We start from the raw sequence: 19,454 nt of genomic DNA, 5'->3' as shown, positions 1-19,454 counted from the left end.
ATTCCAGCCCCTTAAGAAATACACTGAGAACAATCCAACCCATTCTCTGTACTGTTTTACAATCGTGCATAACCATTTTATTTGGCAGTTCTCTTAATCCTATTTTCAAAATTAACTTTCACAATGACTTTTTTTGTAAAAAGATCTCAGCACTTACCCTTTATTATTTAGTGGTGATGTGGGAGATAGGGAAGGACAGGTTCTCTTGGCAGATGGCTCTTCCTCCTCTTCATCTGATGAACTATCTATGGTTAGATCAATCACCTCTACTTTCTTACTTTTATTTGAGGACTGGTGATGAGAAGCCACTTGGTGCTCTAATGTGGAGCTTAAGCATCCTGGGAGGGAATAATCGAAACACAAGGCAAAAAGAGGCCTGTGATCTCTCTCTTTTCTTTTCTCAGCCTATGGATTAGTCTATCAGTTATAGTTTAGACTTTATCAGTTATACTTATATTGCTAGGGCCTAAGAAGAAAAAAGTAATAGTGGCTCTGTTCCTCTAAGCTCAAGACTTATATAGATTGTCAAGGATTTTTTTTTTAAACAATTCTGAGTTAGGACAATCAAAATGTTATGTCCACCTCACAATAAAAACAGTATGAGAGCAAATTCACATATTACACATTTACCTGTACATTACCTGATACACTGAGAAATGTTATGGTAACACTTTAGCTTCCTTACAGCAAAAACATACTAGAAGCCAGAGAAAAAATACAAATGAAAAAAGAACATTCACTAACCTATATCAAGTCTGTTAAAAATTTAAAAGGATACCATTTCAAAAGCATGACTTTACAAAAAAAAAAGCTTATTAAATTATGTTACTCTGAAACCTTATACACAAAAATTTAAAAGCTTGCAAAAGGTGAATTTAAAAAGAGCTTCACTACTTCTGAACATTTAATCAATAATTTAATAAGAGTTATTGTGCTATCCATATATTACTGAATATTCTTAAAAAAGCTTGAGTTTTAATATTGAAAACCAGGCTTTAAAACAGCGAGGAGACTGCACCATCCCTTTGGAAAACTAACACTCACCATCAACTCCATTGTAAGAGGCAGAAACTTCCTGTACTTCCTTTTTTGATCTCATAGGTGCCCAAGAGCCGTCCTCCTTAAACTGTATTTCATCACAATCTGTACAGAACTTTAGGATTTCCATAAACAAGCTATAAAAAACAATTTGTCCTTTGAATATTACACTCTAAATTAAGACCTATTAGAATTATTAATGTTCAAAAAACATTCAGACCTATTTTTTGTACAAGTATAAATGAGAAAGTACAAGGTATTATTTGTTCTTAAAATCTAGGGTTGAATAGGAAAATACCTACTTATATTATGGTAGGTTTATGCAAGAAAACATTACATAACTGAAAAATGAGGTTTCCAGAGATTTAAAAAAAATAACATGGGGAGGTGTATGTTCACAGCAAGTGGGAACAGGACAAAGAAAGAAAACTCTGTATTTGAAAAACAAAATTCTGTGTGTGAGTGGTATATAAATAGTGGTTATCTCTGAGAGGTAACATGGAAGATATTTATTTTTTTTCTTTAAACTTTTCAACATAATCCAAATTGCCTACAATAAGCACATCTTATTCGATAACTGAAGAAATACATGCAAAAATATGTACTGACAGATAGAACTCCTTGATAAATACCAGGTAAATACTAAAAAATGAGATTTGCAAAAATGTGTAACATGAATGATCAAATTCTTAGATTATAATGTTAAACGAAACCAAAGGATAAAAAATACTGATACCGTATAATCACAATTATGGGGAAATAAAAATCAGAAAATAATTCATCTTTTTATTTTCCTGCGTTTTACAATTTTTCTTTAGGAGTGTGTGTGTATGTGTGGATTTTATAATAAGAAAGAAAAATCCCAATTGATGGGAGCATCTAAAGTTATGTAATATATGCAGAGTTGGTAAAATATTATTCAATTTATTAGTGATCACTGACGTCTCTGAAAAATTAAACATAAAACGTTTAAGTTACACATTTACTTTCCCCCATATGATTGGTCTGGCATCTTTCAAGCTCTGGGTTACACCTGTATTGCTAAATGTATTCCATTCCTTATGTTATACCTTCTGGTTCCTTTGTTTCCTCAAATACTATAGATAAGATACTTTAAGCATTTTGCTAGAGAACACAGGAAATATCAAGAATATATTTTCTTTTTTTCACTGTTTTTGTTCAGAGGGAAAAAGGAAAAAAAAAAGGAGGCTAGAGAATAAGAGAAAATTTAAAAAGACATTTGAAAATGTGTGGAAAGACAGATAAAACACTGGAATGTCAAAAAAAAAAGTAACTGTTGTGATGCTGTAGATGGAGAAGAAAGACAAAGACAAATATTTTAGGGGAAACAGAAACAAAGAGAGCAGCTATTCAGTGTGTTGATCACTTTTAGGAGCCCACACAGCAGGGGGTAGGCCCATATAGTAAATGAAGCACCAGAAAATCTCCAAAAACAGACCAACTTTTGGTCAGCTTAGGTGAACCAGAGTTTCACAATTCTTTCATTCTTCCTCTAAAATGGTCTGCATGTCTAGGGACAGATGGATTCATGTTAGGAAAAGGTGTAAGCTACACCCTGCTCAGAACCACTGGTCCTTTAAAATGGTAAATGTCAGGAGGCACTGACAGTGAGGCATGTATCTTTACAACAAGAAGACATAGTTAAAAAGGAAAAATGTTCACAATATTAGTTACCTAGAAAAATATTGATTTCTACAGTCATGAATATCCTAAAAATATATAACTCAGAAAACACTATCTATAGAATTTTAATCCCAAACCCGATGGGTAACAAAACTATAATAGATGGTTACTATGAAGTACAAGGAAAAACTTTAAGTTGACATACCCATCAATAATAAGGTGTTCATATGGGGCCTTCTTATCACAGACAGGACAAACCCAGGTTGGTTTTTTCTCATTCATCTGAATATAAAGAGTTGCATCAAAACACTGCAGATGAGAACATGTAAGGGCCCGACATGGAATTGTCAGCCGCATTTTACCAAGCTTTAAAAGAGGGAGACAAAAGTTCAGTATTAGACAACCGCTGTTAAAAGCTTTTCCTGAAACAAACATGATGTGCCTGTATTCTGATTTAAAGCATACTGTGTCTATGTTCAACACACTTCCTGTGAAACATCTACAGGTTAAAAATTACTATTATTTCTTTGGATATTAAAATACAGAAACTATGGAAAATCTACAGCAGAGGTTATTTACCCTCAATTCACAGCTTACAGATCCACTTTTAGGGGGAAGGACCATGAATCCCTTGAAATTACACACAAAATCTTGTAAGTGTGTGCATTTTTCCAGAGAGTGCTTTCACCAGATTCTTCGGGTAGTCCCAAATCCAAAACAGAACCACTTTACTAGGTACTGGGAAAGGAAAAGTGAATGCCTTACTAAATGCTCAAGGTACAATCAACCTGATCTCTGAATGAGAGTAATTCACAGGTCAAAACAGAATAAACACTCCCCATCATGTTTGGCATAATTGCCAAATGGCAGCTCTGAGAAGAAAGCCAGTTGTTCACACTCTCTTCCCTCACTGGGTACCATCACAGGCAATTTAGCAAACACCTCTGGACCTCTAGCATCTCTGGTGTGTTATGAGATTTGCTCTTCTTGCCCTGCAAACAGTGCCTCTGCTGACACAGGTCGAGTCTGTCCTATGAACAATGAGATCTGCTTCATTTGGTCCCTGAACTGCCAGCTTTGGCCCAAAGTAGAAAAGCTGTCCTAAGACCTGCCCAGGGAGCTACCATATCACCAGCTCCTTGTATGGAGGACACTTCATACAGTTCAGCTGGATAACCACTGCGGGGTCCCCAGAGGTCATAGTGCCCATATAGTATAGAAGTCACTTACTTTCAATAACCATATTATTTTTCGCTAAATATCAGGAAAAGATTTTTCCACATATTTGTGAGCTTGAAAAATATAAAGGTTTGAAAAGTATAAAAGTTAAATAAGAAAAAAAAAAGATTCTTGGCTTTGAATTTCAGGGAAATGTGCAATTTCCTAGCCTACCAAGGAAACTGTCATTTGGGGTCCTAAATTATTGTCCTGGCACCAGTGACTTACTGTGCCTCTAGGAAAGGCACTTAACCTTGCTGGGCCTCTCTTTCTCTCTCTGATGGAACATGGTTTTCCCCCTTACTTCAACAGGATGTAGTGATGAAGAATAAACAAGGACCCAGAATGTGCCATCATCTTGAGAAAGGAGAAATGCCAGTGTATAGTATCAGAAGTATGAAAAGGAAGGATACAGAGAAAACTGACAGCTTCCTGCTCTGTGCTCCCAACTCCACCCTACGTACGATCACACTACTTATTTATGTGTTTCTCCTCCTCCAAGAAACACATCTGGCTCATCTCCTTATCTTCAGCACTAGGAAATGTACCTGCTATATATACAGCAGGAAGATGGTCCTGTGTACTGATCAGGCTTCAGCTGTGCATGCTGGATAGTTCTAGGAGGCACCATTCACTAAGGGTGTGAATTCTGGATGCTATTTAGTCTCTCTGAGCCTTAGTTTTATAAAAATGGGGATAAAAATAGCATCTATATCATAAGACTGGGGGTCTAAATTATATTCATTGCACAGGGTCTAACACATAGTAAGTACTCAATATATGCCCCCCATTATTAATTAAAATATAGAAACACATTTACTTCAGATCACTTTATGAGCTAGTAGACGACCCACTCAAACCTCAGCCTAGCCAGTCTTCTCTTCTATGCTCACACAGTATTAAACAATTCCATTACTTTCCTTCTACACTTCTATTTAATTTTTATGATTTGATTTAGGCATACACATAAACAGAACTAGCTCTCATAACAAAAAAATCACCTATTTACCATTAGCCAAGGCATACCACATTAGTCTAGAAACATTTTCCCAAAATGATCTAGTTGGTGGTGCTAAATTAAATTTTTACGTCTAAAGTTCAGGCCTTAACTTATCTGGGATGTGCAAATTCCTACTGAATAGGTATATTTACCACTGCTTTAAAACTAAGTAAGAGAGATCCAGATAAATACAGTAATCACAGACATGGTTCAGGTAATTGCATAACTAGTAGGCTACTTCTGACAGTTTATGAAGACAATGGATAAGAAGATAAAAAACAAAGATTATTTCAGAATCCAAGCAAAGGCTGTAGAACTTATACTCTGAAAAGCAATTATTCTCCAAAGACCGTCATCTCACATACCTTTAGCCCTAAATTCCCAGCTGTCAGTTCATCTTTTCATTGGGAGAGCAACTCTCAAGCCCTTATGATCAGCCACACTGACAAGTTTACCTACAGAATTTTTAAGGAACACTGCTACATGAATGGCACAGGAAGGACATTTATAAACAGGTACAAGAAAGAAGTTCAATTTGAAATGCAATTTATTAGCTGTCACACAAATGCCTTGTCTCAAAGAATTACAGAGTAATTGTTATGTGATAACCCTCATATTCCTGACTTTTAAAAATAATCACTAAATTCTAAATACTTATCTAAGAGTGGACACTGAATTCTCTAACTTCAGAGAGGAAGCTGAGCTTTGAACATCTTCATCTTGTAATTACAAACCCCTTTTCCCTAGATGGGATGGACATTTGCCTCATTTGCAAATAAACACTTTGAAAACAACTCCAAATAAGTTTTCTAAAGCCACTAATTTTACTATAACATAATAGTAATTGAGGATTACTAAATCAGCTTATACCAAAAGGACTCTAAAAAACATCAACAATATATGTACTTTTCCCTTGTAAAAAGAAAAGAACAGGGGACTTCCCTGGTGGTCCAGTGGTTAAGAATCTGCCTCCCAATGCAGGGGACACAAGTTGGATCCCTGGTCGGGGAACTAAGATCCCACATGCCCAGGGGCAGTGAAGCCTGAACATGCCACAACTACTGAGTCTGTTTGCCACAAAGAAAGATCCTGAGTGCTGCAGCTAAGACCAAATGCAGCCAAATAAATTAAAAAAAAAAAAAGAAAAGAACAGTGTGAAATTGGGACTTTTACAACTTTTTCATCATTATTGTTATCATAAGTATTTCATGAATAAATCTTCAAAGAGTTTCTTTTTCCTTTTCTTCTATCAACTCCAAGTGATTTGCATTTGAGTTTACAGGTCTAGGGAGTACCTCACAAAACAGGTTCACAAATATTCTTCCAGTTCTATTTTTAATAAATTAGAACTAAAAAATTCCCAAAGAGCAAAAGCATTTTTAATTATTTTCATTGCCTTTAGCTAAACAGCACACAAACAACAGAAACTCATTTATTTTGAGCTGTGTATATCACAACAGGGCAATTCAAATGCACAGTCAGACATCATATTTACATATTTCAAAGGGAACAAATCTCTTTTATTATTCTATAAATTTGATATATAGATGAGTTGTCATTAAGAAGTTTTACTTTCTAGAGTAAAAACCTACATAAAATATAAGCATTACTGTTCCAGAATAATTGTAAAGGTATTGTTTCTTTGGTCAAATAGAAATCCATAAAAGTATTATAATTATGGATTATATATAGAGAGAGTTGTTTTTCCTATAATCTGAATTTTGAAAGCATAAGTCAATTTAAAATGAACTGCTATAGTTGCTGCAACTAAAAAGGGGGATATGGAAAGAAAAATTTAAAGTTGGCCCATTAAATTAAGAGGTACAAGGAGCAAAACATGATTAGCATTTTGGAATAATATAAAGATCACCCGAACTATGAAATTCAAAACTAGTTCTATAAATAAGAACATCAAGATTTATACTGTAGTGCTTATTTATACAAATAAATGCTTCATCTAAATGTTAAACGATATAAACATCGTATATATTAGCACAACTGTAAACACTTTTAAAATGAAAAGCATAAAAACAAGACCCCTTCCAGTGATTTAAATGGAAAATGAACCTTATGCACATTCCTAACTTTCTCATATTCTCTAAACTGGTATTTTATAATGGAATGGGGTGGCAAGAAATTATGTCAAAGAGGAGAGTGGATAAACAGGTGTTTGGAAGAAAAAGGGTATGATAGGTACGCAACTTAAAAAAACTGTCTTCTCGCTCTCCCCTAACCTGGACTGTGAACTATTTTTTCTAAATGTTAATCCTTTACACCACAGTCTATTATAATGTCTGATTAACTTAAGAATCCATCCCAGGTCCCTCCAGCCAATAACTTTTATTGTACAAAAAAATTTAACATTAAATATACCACCTTAACCATCTTAAAGTGTACAATTCAATAATACTATGTTCACACTACTGTACAACACATCTCTAGAACTTTTTCATCTAGCACCACTGAATCCCTCCCCCCAGCCCATAGTAATCATCTTTCTATTTTCTGTTTCCATGATTTTGACTACTTTAGATACTTCATGAATGGAATCATATGGTATTTATGCTTTTGTGACTAGTTTATTTTGCTTATTGTACTATTATCAAGGTTTATCCATCTTGTAGCATATGACAGGATTTCCTTCTTTTTTTCATGTTGCATACATAATATATCATATTTTATTTGTTCACTTCTTGATGGACATTTGGGTTGCCTCCACCTCTTGGCTATTGTGAATAACGTGATGAATGTGGTTATGCAAATTATTTCTTCGAGATCTTACTTTGAATTCTTTTAGATATATGAATTCATATATTCATATATTCATATTCCTATATGAATATGATGGATCATATTAACTTTTTGAGGTACCTCCATACTGTTTTCCATAATGGCTACAGCATTTTATATTCCCATCAAGAGTGCAGAAAGGTTCCAGCATCTGCGGTACCCTTACTGACACTTGTTATCTTCTGTTTTTTTGATTGGAGCTATCCTGATGGGCATGAAGTGATTATCTCATATGTGCTTTTGATATGCATTTTCTGAATGATTAGCAGTGTTGAACATCTTTTCATGTGCTGTTGGCCATCTATGTATCTTCTTTGGAGAAAGGTCTATCCAATCCTTTGCCTATTTTTAATCAGGTTTTTTTTTTTTTTGCTGTTGGGTTGCAGAAGTTCCTTATATATTCTGGATATTGACCCCTTCTCAGGTATAAAATTCTCAATTATTTTCTCCCATTCCCTAAGCTGTCTTTTCACTCTGTTAATGGTTTCCTTGGACAAGCAGAAGTTTTTAAGTTTGGTGCAGTCCCATTGGTCTGTTTTTGCTTTTGTCACTTGTGATTTTAGTGTCATATCCAAGAAGTAATTGCCAAATTCAACTGAAGCTTTTCCCTCATGCTTCTTCTGGGAATGTAACAATTAAAGGTATTATAGTTTAGATCTTAAACCCATTGTGAGTTAATTTTTACATATGGTGTAAAGTAAGGGTCCAACTTCATTATTTTGCATGTGAATATACAGTTTTCCCAATGCCATTTGTTTATAGAGACTATCTTTTTCCCATCATGCAGTATTGGCATTCCTAGGCATTTGATCATATATGCTGCAAGAATTTGTTTTTGGGCTCTCTATTCTGTTCCACTGGTCTGTATTATCTATTAATATCATTATGTCAATACTATACCATCTTAATTACTACTGCTTTGTAGCATGTTTTGAAATCAGGGAATGGAAGAGCTCAAACTCTGTTCTCATTAACATTGCTTTGGTTACTCAGAGTCCCTTGAGATTCCATAGAAATTTTAGGGTGTTTTTTTAAATTATTTTATTTCTTCAAAACATGCCAATGGGATTTGATAGGAACAACAATGAATCTGTAGATCACTTTGGCAGTATGGACATTTTAACAATGTTAAGTTTTCTAGTCCATAATTATAGGACGTCTCATTTATTTCTATTTTCTCTGAATTTTTGCAGTGTTTTATAGTTTTCAATCTCCTTGGTTGCATTTATTCCTAAATATTTTATCCTTTTTGATGCTATAGTAAATGGGAGGCTCAGACAGTAAAGCGTCTGCCTACAATGCAGGAGACCCAGGTTTGATTCCTGGGTGAAGAAGATCCCCTGGAGAAGGAAATGGCAGCCCATTCCAGTACTCTTGCCTGGAAAATCCCATGGATGGAAGAGCCTGGTGGGCTACAGTCCATGGGGTCGCAAACAGTCAGACACAACTGAGCGACTTCACTTTCTTTCTTAGTTTCCTTTTCAGTTTGGTTACTTAGTTCCTTTTCAGAAAGACAATTAACTTTTTAAAATTTTATTTATTTATTTTTGGCTGTGCTGTATCTTTGTTGCTGCATGGACTTTCTCTAGTTGGGGTGGGGCTACTCTTTGCTGCAGCATGTGGGATTTTCATTGCTGTTGCTTCTCTTGTGGAGCACTGGCTCTAGGGCACGCGGGCTTCAGTGGTTGTGGCTCCAGGCACCAGAGCACAGGCTCAATAGTTGTGGCACACAGGCTGAGTTGCTCTGCAGCATGCAGGATCTTCCTGGATTAGGAATCCAACCTGTGTCTCCTACATTGGCAGGTGGATTCTTTCCACTGAGCCATCAGGGAAGCCCAAAAGGCCACTAACATTTGACTGCTACTTTGTGCTGATTTTGACTATAACTTTGTTAGTTCTAACAAGTTTTTTGTTTGTTTGAGGAATCTTAAGGGGAGTTTTCTACATAAAAGATCATGTCATCTGAAAACAGAGACATGGGATTATGTTACTTCTTCCTTTCCAATCTACCACCAGCCCAATTGCTCTGGCTAGAACTTCCAGTACTACATTGAACAGCAGTGGTGCAAATGGGCATCCTTGTCTTATTCTTTACCTTGGAGGAACAGCTTTCAAGTCTTTCCATATTGAGCATGATGCTCACTGTGGGCTTTTCATATATGGCTTTTAATATGTTGAGGAAGCATCCTTCTATTCCTAGTTTGCTGAGTATTTTTATCATGAAAGGGTGTTGAATTTTATTAAATGCTTTTGTAAGTTTTTTCTATATTGACTGAGATGTGGGTTTTGTTCTCCATTCTGTTAATGTGCTATATTACAATGATTTATTTTTGTATGCTGAACCAGTCTTACAATTCCAGCTATGAATTCCACTTGGTCTGGTATATGATTATTCTAATGCACTGGTGAATTCAGTTTGCTAGAATTTTGTTCAAAGTTTTTGCATCATTATTCATTAGGGATACTGGTATGCAGTTTTCTAGTTTGTTTCATTTTGTCTTGTCTTGTGTCTTTGTGTGGTTTTTGGGATCACTAACACTATCCTCAAAGAATGAGTTTGGGAGTGTTCTTTCTTTAATTCTTTGTAAGAGTTTAAAAAGGCTTGGTGTTAATTCTTCTTTAAATGTTTGGTAGGATTTCTCCACTGAAGCCAAGGGGTCCTAGGCTTTTCTTTGTTGGGAGGTTTTTCATTTCTACTTCAATCTCCTCACTAGTTACAAGTCTGTTCAGATTTCTTATTTCTCCATGATTCAATCTTGGTAGGTTATATACTTGCAGGAATTTATCTACTTCTTCTAGGTTATCTAATTTGTTGGCATAGCAGTCTCATAATCCTTTTAATTTCTGTGACATCTGTTATAATGGCTCTTCTTTCATTTCTAATTTTAGCTATCTGAATCTTTCCTCTTTTTTCTTAGTTTAGCTAAGGGCTTGTCAATTTTGTTGATCTTTCAAAAACCAACTCTTAGTCTCGTGATTTTTTTTGGACTGTTTTTCTAGTCTCTCTTTCATTTATCTCTTTTCTAATCTTTATTTCCTTCCGTGTGCTGATTTCAGGTTTAGTTTGTTTTTCTAGTTTCTTGAGGTACAAGATCAGGTTGTTGATTTGAGTTCTTTTTTAATGTAAGCATTTACTGCTATAAACTTTCCTCTTCCTACTATTTCTGCTGCATCTTGTAAATTTTGGTATACTGTATTTTTATTTTCATTTGTCTTCAAATATTTTCTAAATTCCCTGTGACTTCTTCTTTGATTCATCGGTTGAGAGTGTATTGTTAAATTTCCACGTTTGTGTATTTTCCTGTTTTCTTCCTGTTACTGATTTCTAGTTTCATCACATTGTGATCAAATAAGATATTTTATATGATTTTAATCTTAGATTTGTTAGGACGTGTTTTATAGCCTAACCCATGCTCTATCTTAGAGAATGTTCTGTGTGCCCTTGAGAAGAATGTGTAGTCTGCTTTGTTGGGTGCAGCATATCTGTTAGGTCCAACTGGTATACAGTGTTGATTAAGCCCTTTGCTTACTTACTGATCTTCTGTCTGGTTGTTCTATCAATAACCAAAAGTAGGGTATCAAAGTCTACTACTATTAATATTATTGTGTTGCTGTCTATTTCTCCCTTCAGGTCTGTCAACTACTGAATCACATACGTGGGAAAGAATTTAAAATAATAGTACAGGGACTTCCCTGGCAGTTCAGGGGTTAAGACTCTGCCTTTCCAATGCAGGGGGGCACAGGTTTGATCCCTGGTTGGGGAACTAAGATCCCATATGCCACGTGACATGGCAAAAAAAACCAAAAAAAAAAAAAACAAACCCAAAACCCAAACAAACAAAAATCAAACAGAAAAATCCTGGAGTCAAAATATTTTCCCTGTAAAAATGACTGGCCATAGTAAGGGAAAAAAAGATAGAAGGATATATACAAAATGATAGGTTTGGTGGTTTTTCTTAATTTCACTATATTTTTTCTGTAATTTATAGATGCTTAATAGTGAACAGAAGTTCTCTTAACAAAAGTTTTTTTTTTTTTAAGCTATCAACATATTGTATTATAAACTAATTCTTGAGCTACTGACTTTTTCACTACTTTTTGTGTTGAGGTGTGTTTTTCACACTTGTGTTGAGGTTTTATAAATTATAAGAGAATAAGATATAAGACAAATAAAACAATTTTTATTTAAATTTTTTGTTTTTTTAAGAATAAATTCATCTTAGATTAGTAGGATTTCAGTATTAAAAGCCTTCAATATCAGACTTGCCTGAACAATTCCAGCAAATGAGGAAACAGCTGAGTCCTCTTATTTTTCATATTTTCTCCCCAATTTAAATATGATTCATTACAGAACAAAAGGGAATCAAAATGTAACTTACTTTTAGTTTTTCATGTATTTTTGTATGAAATCATCATTCAACTACCATTCCTAGTATTGGTGGACCTAACATCAAATTAGTTAAGAAACAAACCTTAACAACACATTTTTGGAAACTTTTTCACTAGCAGTTTTCACTTAGGCCTTATATTTATTTTATAGAAATGAATGAAACTGATCTCATTTTCTGGTTTAAAAATATGTCTAGTTATTTTTATATGCATACCAATTCAATTATTCAGGTTAAACAATAGTTTTTTTTCTTGCTATAGTCATTGTTGGCAAAGTGGTTAAGTTAAATGTATGAGTAATCATGGCCAGATTTTTATTCAGAAGCATACTATTTAATAAAATGAAATTTCAATAAATACATTGAAATGATAAACATGCCTTAGTTGGAGATTTTACACTTAAGTCTGAGAGACAGTCATCTAATAACCATAATCAATATTTAAATATAACTAAGAGTAGAAAAATTTTATAGACATAAATTTGTTTAGATTTCAAATCCTAAGACTACATAATATCTTTTACTTTTCATAAACTCTTAACAAGTGGTTATGTTTCAAGGTAACAGAATTTGTTAAATACTGGAAATACTTTATAAAAAAAGAAAATGTGTATTAAACCTCCTGGAGGGCAAATATTAGTTAGCACTTACTGGACATAGTAGAGAAACCCTCAGGCTGGTTGTAGCTATTTCACTGTCTGGATCCGCAGTCAACTTCTCTTTAACTGACATTCATCAAAGAAAAAACAAACAAAAGAAGTATATTAAAGATGTATCATTGATGCAACATAAGAAAAAGAATGAACTTAAAAAAATGGTACTAAAGAATAATCTGCTCAATTATTTTCCAATTAACTGAAAAAGAAACAATTTTATAGTTTATAATCTCTACAATAAGCAAAGGAAGAAAAATGACCATATATCTATCTATAGACTGACTACATTTCCTGTAAGCTTCCTATTTCTCAGCGACAAAACAAAAGTTGCACTGCAGTAACATAAAGGAAATTTATATAAGCAGGTTAACATAGTCAACTGATAGCATACCCTTCTTTTATAACTCTAAGAAACTAGATAAATATTTTCTTTATTTTAAACTATGACAATATTATTTTAAAAGAAACTAATAAAAACTATAAAACTAACATGTATAAATTTTTACAAAGCTCAGATAATAAAAACATTTATTGTAAACATATTAATTCTAATTTCATATTGTAAAAAGAAAAAAGTTCAACTGCTTTTTTAAAAACCATGTAATTATTTGAGTTTTATATTTATTTATCCATAACCCAATTAGTTACACTATCTTGGGCAAGTCGATCCTCCTCTCTGAGATTAATTTAACTTCTTGGAAAATAACAACCCACACGATATAATCTCTAAGTCTTCTCAGGTCAAATTGCCTGTGGTTCTTAAGAGAGGCAGCACTGGTAATTTTACTTTTAAAGCTATTCTGTTACTCCTGGTCAGTCTAATACAACAAGGATCTTTATATTTCTCATCTGCAAACCAGAGACATTCAGGTTACTTCTGAAAACCAGAGAACTTCAATTAAACTTCAGCATAGAAGTGAGACAGGATATGCCTAAATCTAATATTCAAATAATTTTAGAAACAGTTTCACAGTAACTTTAGAGTCTATATGTGTAAGGGGGCCCAAGCAGAGTAGTTGTAGACATAGTTAATCACAGAATTTCAGACCTGAGGCACAACTGATTGTGACCAGACAGTTAACTGATAGATGGGTAGAAGCACAGATATGCATAGATACACAGATATACAGAGAGAAGGGAAAAGTACTTGGATAAAGAAGAATAATTTCAGAATAGATGTCTGGTGAACTAATAGCCATTTATAAGAATTAAGAATCCTGCCTTTATTAAACTTGATGACCATATAATCTGGATTTTTTTTGAAGTGGTCCAAATCTTAGATACTCTATACAACTGTCTCAATAAACTAGTGGATCTCAACTAAGATGCAGATCAGAACTACCTACAGAGCTTTCTAATTTTATAACTGCCCACTGAATCAAAATGGAGAAGAGGGATACAAATGAGTGTTTTTTTTTTTAAAGTTCCAGATGTGATTCTGATGACATACTAAAAAGTCATTTTATGGCCTGGAAATTCCGAAAATTTCAAGTCTACTTAACTTGTAGACTATCACATCTAAAAAGGCATACAATCCATGGATTTTGTCTGGAAAATAGTTATCACATCACTTATGCTAATTAATTATATAAGTAAATTATGAAAAACATGCTTTTGCCATTATAGATCCAATCTTAATCCTTTCTTAAGATACACTTAATGAACAGTATCTGCTTAAAGGTGACAATTCATATGATAAATGTGATTACTAACCATTTTCCACTACCCCTCTTAATATCCACACCACAATACAAACAGCAATGGGAACAGTAACTGACTTTAGGTTCTGTCTATACGAAGTTCAGTGTTAGTACTCTGAAAAGAAATGAAAAAGGAGAGGCAACCTGAGGCAGTGGTTCAGAGCAAAGAGTCTAGAGCCAGCCTAGGTTATAATTCAGCCTTAGTCACTTTTCTGTGCCTCAGTTTCATCATCTTGTAAATGAGACTAATACTAGTACCTCATAGCATTGTTTCAAAGATTAAATGAGTCAATACAAACAAATGCTTTAAAATAACTTAACATTATTCTCAATAAATATTAGCTATTGTGTGGAATGGGGAGGGAGGTGGCAGGGAGGTTCAGGAGGAAGGGAAAAAATATTAGCTATTGCAACAAAATAAAATATGATTTATATGTTCATTTTCTTTCGGAGGTGAAAGATTTTTCTGAAATTATTTTAGAATCAGTTTGTCACTTTCTTTTAAGAAAAGCTTTGCTTTTTCACCTTTGCCATTATAGATTCAATCAATCCTTTCATGTAAAGATACTTTTTAATTGAGGATCTTGATTGAATTGAATTTAACCTACAGATCAAACTGGAGAGAACTGACATCTCTCCAGTAACAATACTGAGTGTTCTGATCCATTAACATGATGTATCTCTCCGTTATTCAGGTCTTATTTTAGTTACTCTTACCAAAGTTTTATAGTTTTCAGCATACAAATCTTGCACGTATTTTGCGTAATATAGGGAAGTACTTCATTTTTTTGATGTTATAACTTTTATAAACTGACCATATAAATTCACACATTAGCTCAAGTAGCTTTTTTTTTTTTGTAGATTCTTTGGGATTTTTTTCTCTACACAATGATGTCATCTTCAAACAAAGACAATAATTATTATTCATTTCTAATCTGTTTCTTTTTTCTTGCAGTATTGTGCTGGCTAGGATCTCAAGGGCAATGCTGAATAGACGTATTAAGAAAGATATTCTTGCCTTATTTTCAATCTCAGGGGTGACGTTTTTACCATTAAATATATTAGCTAAAGGCTTCGTATAAAATACCCTTTCATACATTAAACAACCTCCTTGTCTCTACTTTGCTGAATTTTATCATGAATGGATATTGAAAGTGACCAAATGCTTTTACTGAATCTATGGAGATGATCATATGTTTTGTGTTTTTTTGTTTGTTTTTAGTTTGCTGAGAAGGTGAATTATGATGACATATTTTTAAAAATATTTAATGACCCTAATATAAACTATTTGATCACTATGCATTATCTTTTTATATACTATATTTAGTCAAAATAATTCTGAAAAAGAAAAAGTTGGAAGACTACCTGATTTCAAGAATTACTATCAAGCTTTAGTTAGTAAGACTGTGTTAGTGGTATAAGGATAGGCAAATAGGTCAATGGAAGATAATGAGGGAGTCCAGAAATAAATTTATATACCTACCATCAACTGGTTTTTGACAAAGCTGCCAAGGTAATTAAATGGAGGAAAAATTAGCATTTTTGACAAATGTTATGGAACAACTGGGTATCTATATGGGGAGAAAATGAACCTATAAGTTTACCTTGCATCACATATAAAAATTAATTTCTGATAAATTGTAGGGACTTCCCTGGTGATCCAGTGGTTAAGAATCCACCTGCTAATGCAGGGGGCCTGGGTTTGATCCCTGGTCTGGGAAGAGCCCACATGCCCGTGGAGTAACTAAGCCTTTGTGCCGTGAGTCTGTGTTCTACAACGAGAAGCCACTGCAATGAGAAGCCCATGCACCGTAACTCGAGAGTAGCCCCTGCTTGCTGCAACTACAAAAAGCCTGCATGCAGCAATAAAGACCTAGCATAGCCAAAACTAATGTAAAATAAATTGCAGACCTAAACTGAAAACTAAAACAATAAAACTGCTAGAAGTAAAATGTTTGTGATCTTGGATTTGGCAAGGATTTCATAGTATACAAAAAGCATAAACTATAAAAGAAATCGGAAAAATTTGAAGAGACATTTCATCAAAGAAGCTGGAAGGATGGCAAATAGGCACATGAAAAGATGTTTAACATCATCAGTCATTAGAAAAGTGCAAATTAAAACCACAAATGACATATCACCTACACAGTAATCAGAATAGCAAAATCAAAGCAGCCTGACAATACCTACTGCTAGTGAGAATGGGGAAAAACTCAAAATCTCAAATCTTATTGGAAAGAATGCAAAAATGGAATATGCACTTCATAAGAAACTGCCAATCTCTTTTCCATACATTTATCATGTGACCCAGCAATCCTAGTCCTGAGTACTTACCCAACAGAAATGAAAACGTATGTTCACAAACCTGAGATATTCATACGCAAAATGTAAATGTTTCCAGCAACTTGATTCATAATGAAAAACTGGGAACAATCTAAATGTCCATCAATTGACAAATGGATAAATAAATTACAGTACCAATAAATGGAACATTACTCAGTAATAAAGAGCTCAAACTACACAAATGAACCTAAAAGGATTATACTATGTGAAAGAAATCAGAAATGAAAGGCAGGGGGTGGGATGAATTGGCATTAACATATATACACTATTTATACTATATATAACATAGAGAACCAATGAGAATCAACTGCATAGCTCAGGGAACTCCACTCAGTGCTCTGTGATGATCTAAATAGGAAGGAAATAAAAAAGGGGGAGGATGTATGTATATGTATAGTTGTTTCACTTCGCTGTACACTAGAAACTAATTCAACACTGTAAAGAAATTATACTTCAATAAAGTGTGTGTGTGTTAGTCACTCAGTCATGTCCAACTCTTTTTGCGACCCTATGGACTGTGGCCCACCAGGCTCCTCTGCCCCTGGGATTCTCCAAGCAAAAATACTGGAATGAATTGCCATTCCGTTTTCCAGGGGATCTTCCTGACCCAGGGATCGAACACAGGTCTCTTGCATGGCAGGCAGATTCTTTACCATGTGAGCAACCAGGGAAGCCTTCAATAAAAAATAATTTTTTAAAAAAAGGCTACATGTTGTGGGATTTCAAATATCTGAAATTCTGGGAAAGGAAAAACTACAGCGACAGAAGTCATATTAATGGTTATGGGAACTAGGGGAGAAGAAATGAGATGTACTGAGAAAGGCCAAAGAGGAACTTTCTGGGGTGAAGAATGTTACATGTTTTCATTGTAACATGTGGTTCATGATTGCATACACCTGTCACACTCAGAATGTACACTTAAAAAGGTGAATTTTTACTGCTTGTAAACTTCGATAAACACAACCAAAATATTGAAGAAGAAAGGTAGGGGATGGAAATGTTAAATTTCAGAAGAAAGTATGAAGGAAAGACAAAGTGAGTCAAGTATTCATCCTTTGTGGGCATGTGAGTGAAAAATAAAAACAAGACATGATATTTATCCTGCTGCATCAACCAACATGTGATAAGTCTTCCAGGAGTTCAAGTTTTCTTGTGTCACTGTGAGCTGCAGCAGTAACAGTATTTTACTTTATGACCCATAATAAAGTTACAGTTAGCCACATTAAAAAATTAATCTTTGAAAATCCCTGTTGTCCTGTGCTATGAGAGTTGGCCACTAGTCACACGTGGTTATATTTAAATTTAACCAAATTTAAAACTCAGTTCCTCAGCTGCACTACATTTCCAGTGCTCAGCAGACACACGGTGCTGGTGTCCGCACGCGACAGTGCTGAGACAGAACATGTCCACCACCACAGACCGCTCCATGAGTGCTGCTCTAGATTGAAAAAAAAATTTCTATCCTTTTTAGAATTTTAAGGCTGGAAACAACTGAACATATTAAGTCCAACACGTTCGTTTTATAAATGAACAAGAGGCACAAGAAAACAAGAGGCACAGAGATGTGATCTTTCACTCAAGATCTCTTCTCAGCAGTTTACTTAACAGAAGTCTTAGGGTCTACTATGGGCCAGACCCTGAGCTAAGCATTAGGAATTCAAAGAAAGATAAGATTAAACTCCTGCCTAAAGGAATTCATAGTCTAGATGGGAGCAAAGATACTTAGTTGAGAGCATCTCTAATGCATTGTAATGGAAACTAGCTGAAACTCAATGCATCAACTCTGGGGGTTCTGAGATGCCTCCTGGAAAAAGTGAAACATGCAGGATTACTAGAACTAGGCAAAGGAGGTAACAGCGAAGTTTGAGGCAGAGAAAACAATACTGACACAGCATTGAGGAAAAGAACAGAATTCATTGTCTTTGGAATATAAAGAATGAGAGAGGAGTGAATACACATGACATCAGAAAGTAACAAACAGATGCCACACCATGGAAAGCTATATGCTTAAGTCATCCTAACAAAGTTAGTTTTTTTTTTTAATTTTTAAATTTTTATTTATTTTTGGCTGTGCTGAGTCTTTGTTGCTGCACCGGCTTTTCTTTAGTTGTGGTGTATGGGCTTCTCATTGTGATGGCTTCTCTTGTTGAGGAGCACAGGCTCTAGGTATGCAGGCTTTAGTAGTTGTGGCGTCCAGGCTTATTTGCCCCACGGCATGTGGGATCCTCCCACATGGGATCAGGTATTGAACCCATGTCTCCTGCATTGGCAGGTGGATTCTTTACCACTGAGCCGGGAGGGAAGCCCTCAAAGTTAGTTTTTATTCCATTGGTGTTAGCCAGCCATGGATTGCAAAAAAAAAAATAGGTAAGGTTAGGTCATATTAATCATTTAGATTGCTATCAGAAGAGAGACAGGAAAAGGGGGGTCAAGAAAGGAGAGGAATATATAATTCAAGAATAGGTTTTTTAAATAAACTTAGGATATAAGAGCTTAAATGAGGTCAGTGATGGTAGGGAGAGAAAATTTGACAAGAGTTGAGAAATATTTCGGGTTTATGCCTCATAGAACTTGTGAGTTTTCACTCCTTGAATTAGAGGAACCAGTGGCATGTTTAGAAAGCTACATGTATCTACATTTGAAATTCAGGGGAAGGTCTGGAATGAAAATATTTATT

General features: G+C 34.6%; 1 protein-coding gene across 3 annotated transcripts in view; it reads right to left on the bottom strand.

Annotated features, from left to right (window-relative positions):
* Positions 1-19,454, bottom strand: part of PIAS1 (protein inhibitor of activated STAT 1) — a 123,000-nt gene that overhangs the window by 6,930 nt on the left and 96,616 nt on the right. For all 3 annotated transcript variants that reach the window (XM_081511879.1, XM_081511876.1, XM_081511878.1), the window contains exons 8-11: positions 12,730-12,803; positions 2,888-3,048; positions 1,045-1,175; positions 158-338 (exon numbers count right to left, since the gene is read on the bottom strand). In XM_081511879.1, the coding sequence (XP_081368005.1) occupies positions 158-338; positions 1,045-1,175; positions 2,888-3,048; positions 12,730-12,803 (547 nt within the window). The remainder of the gene's footprint in view (positions 1-157; positions 339-1,044; positions 1,176-2,887; positions 3,049-12,729; positions 12,804-19,454) is intronic.

Source organism: Giraffa tippelskirchi, chromosome 7, assembly GCF_054371585.1.
Source record: "Giraffa tippelskirchi isolate mGirTip1 chromosome 7, T2T-mGirTip1v1.2.pri, whole genome shotgun sequence".
Classification (NCBI taxonomy): domain Eukaryota; kingdom Metazoa; phylum Chordata; class Mammalia; order Artiodactyla; family Giraffidae; genus Giraffa; species Giraffa tippelskirchi.
This window is presented reverse-complemented; position numbering and strand designations above follow the sequence as displayed.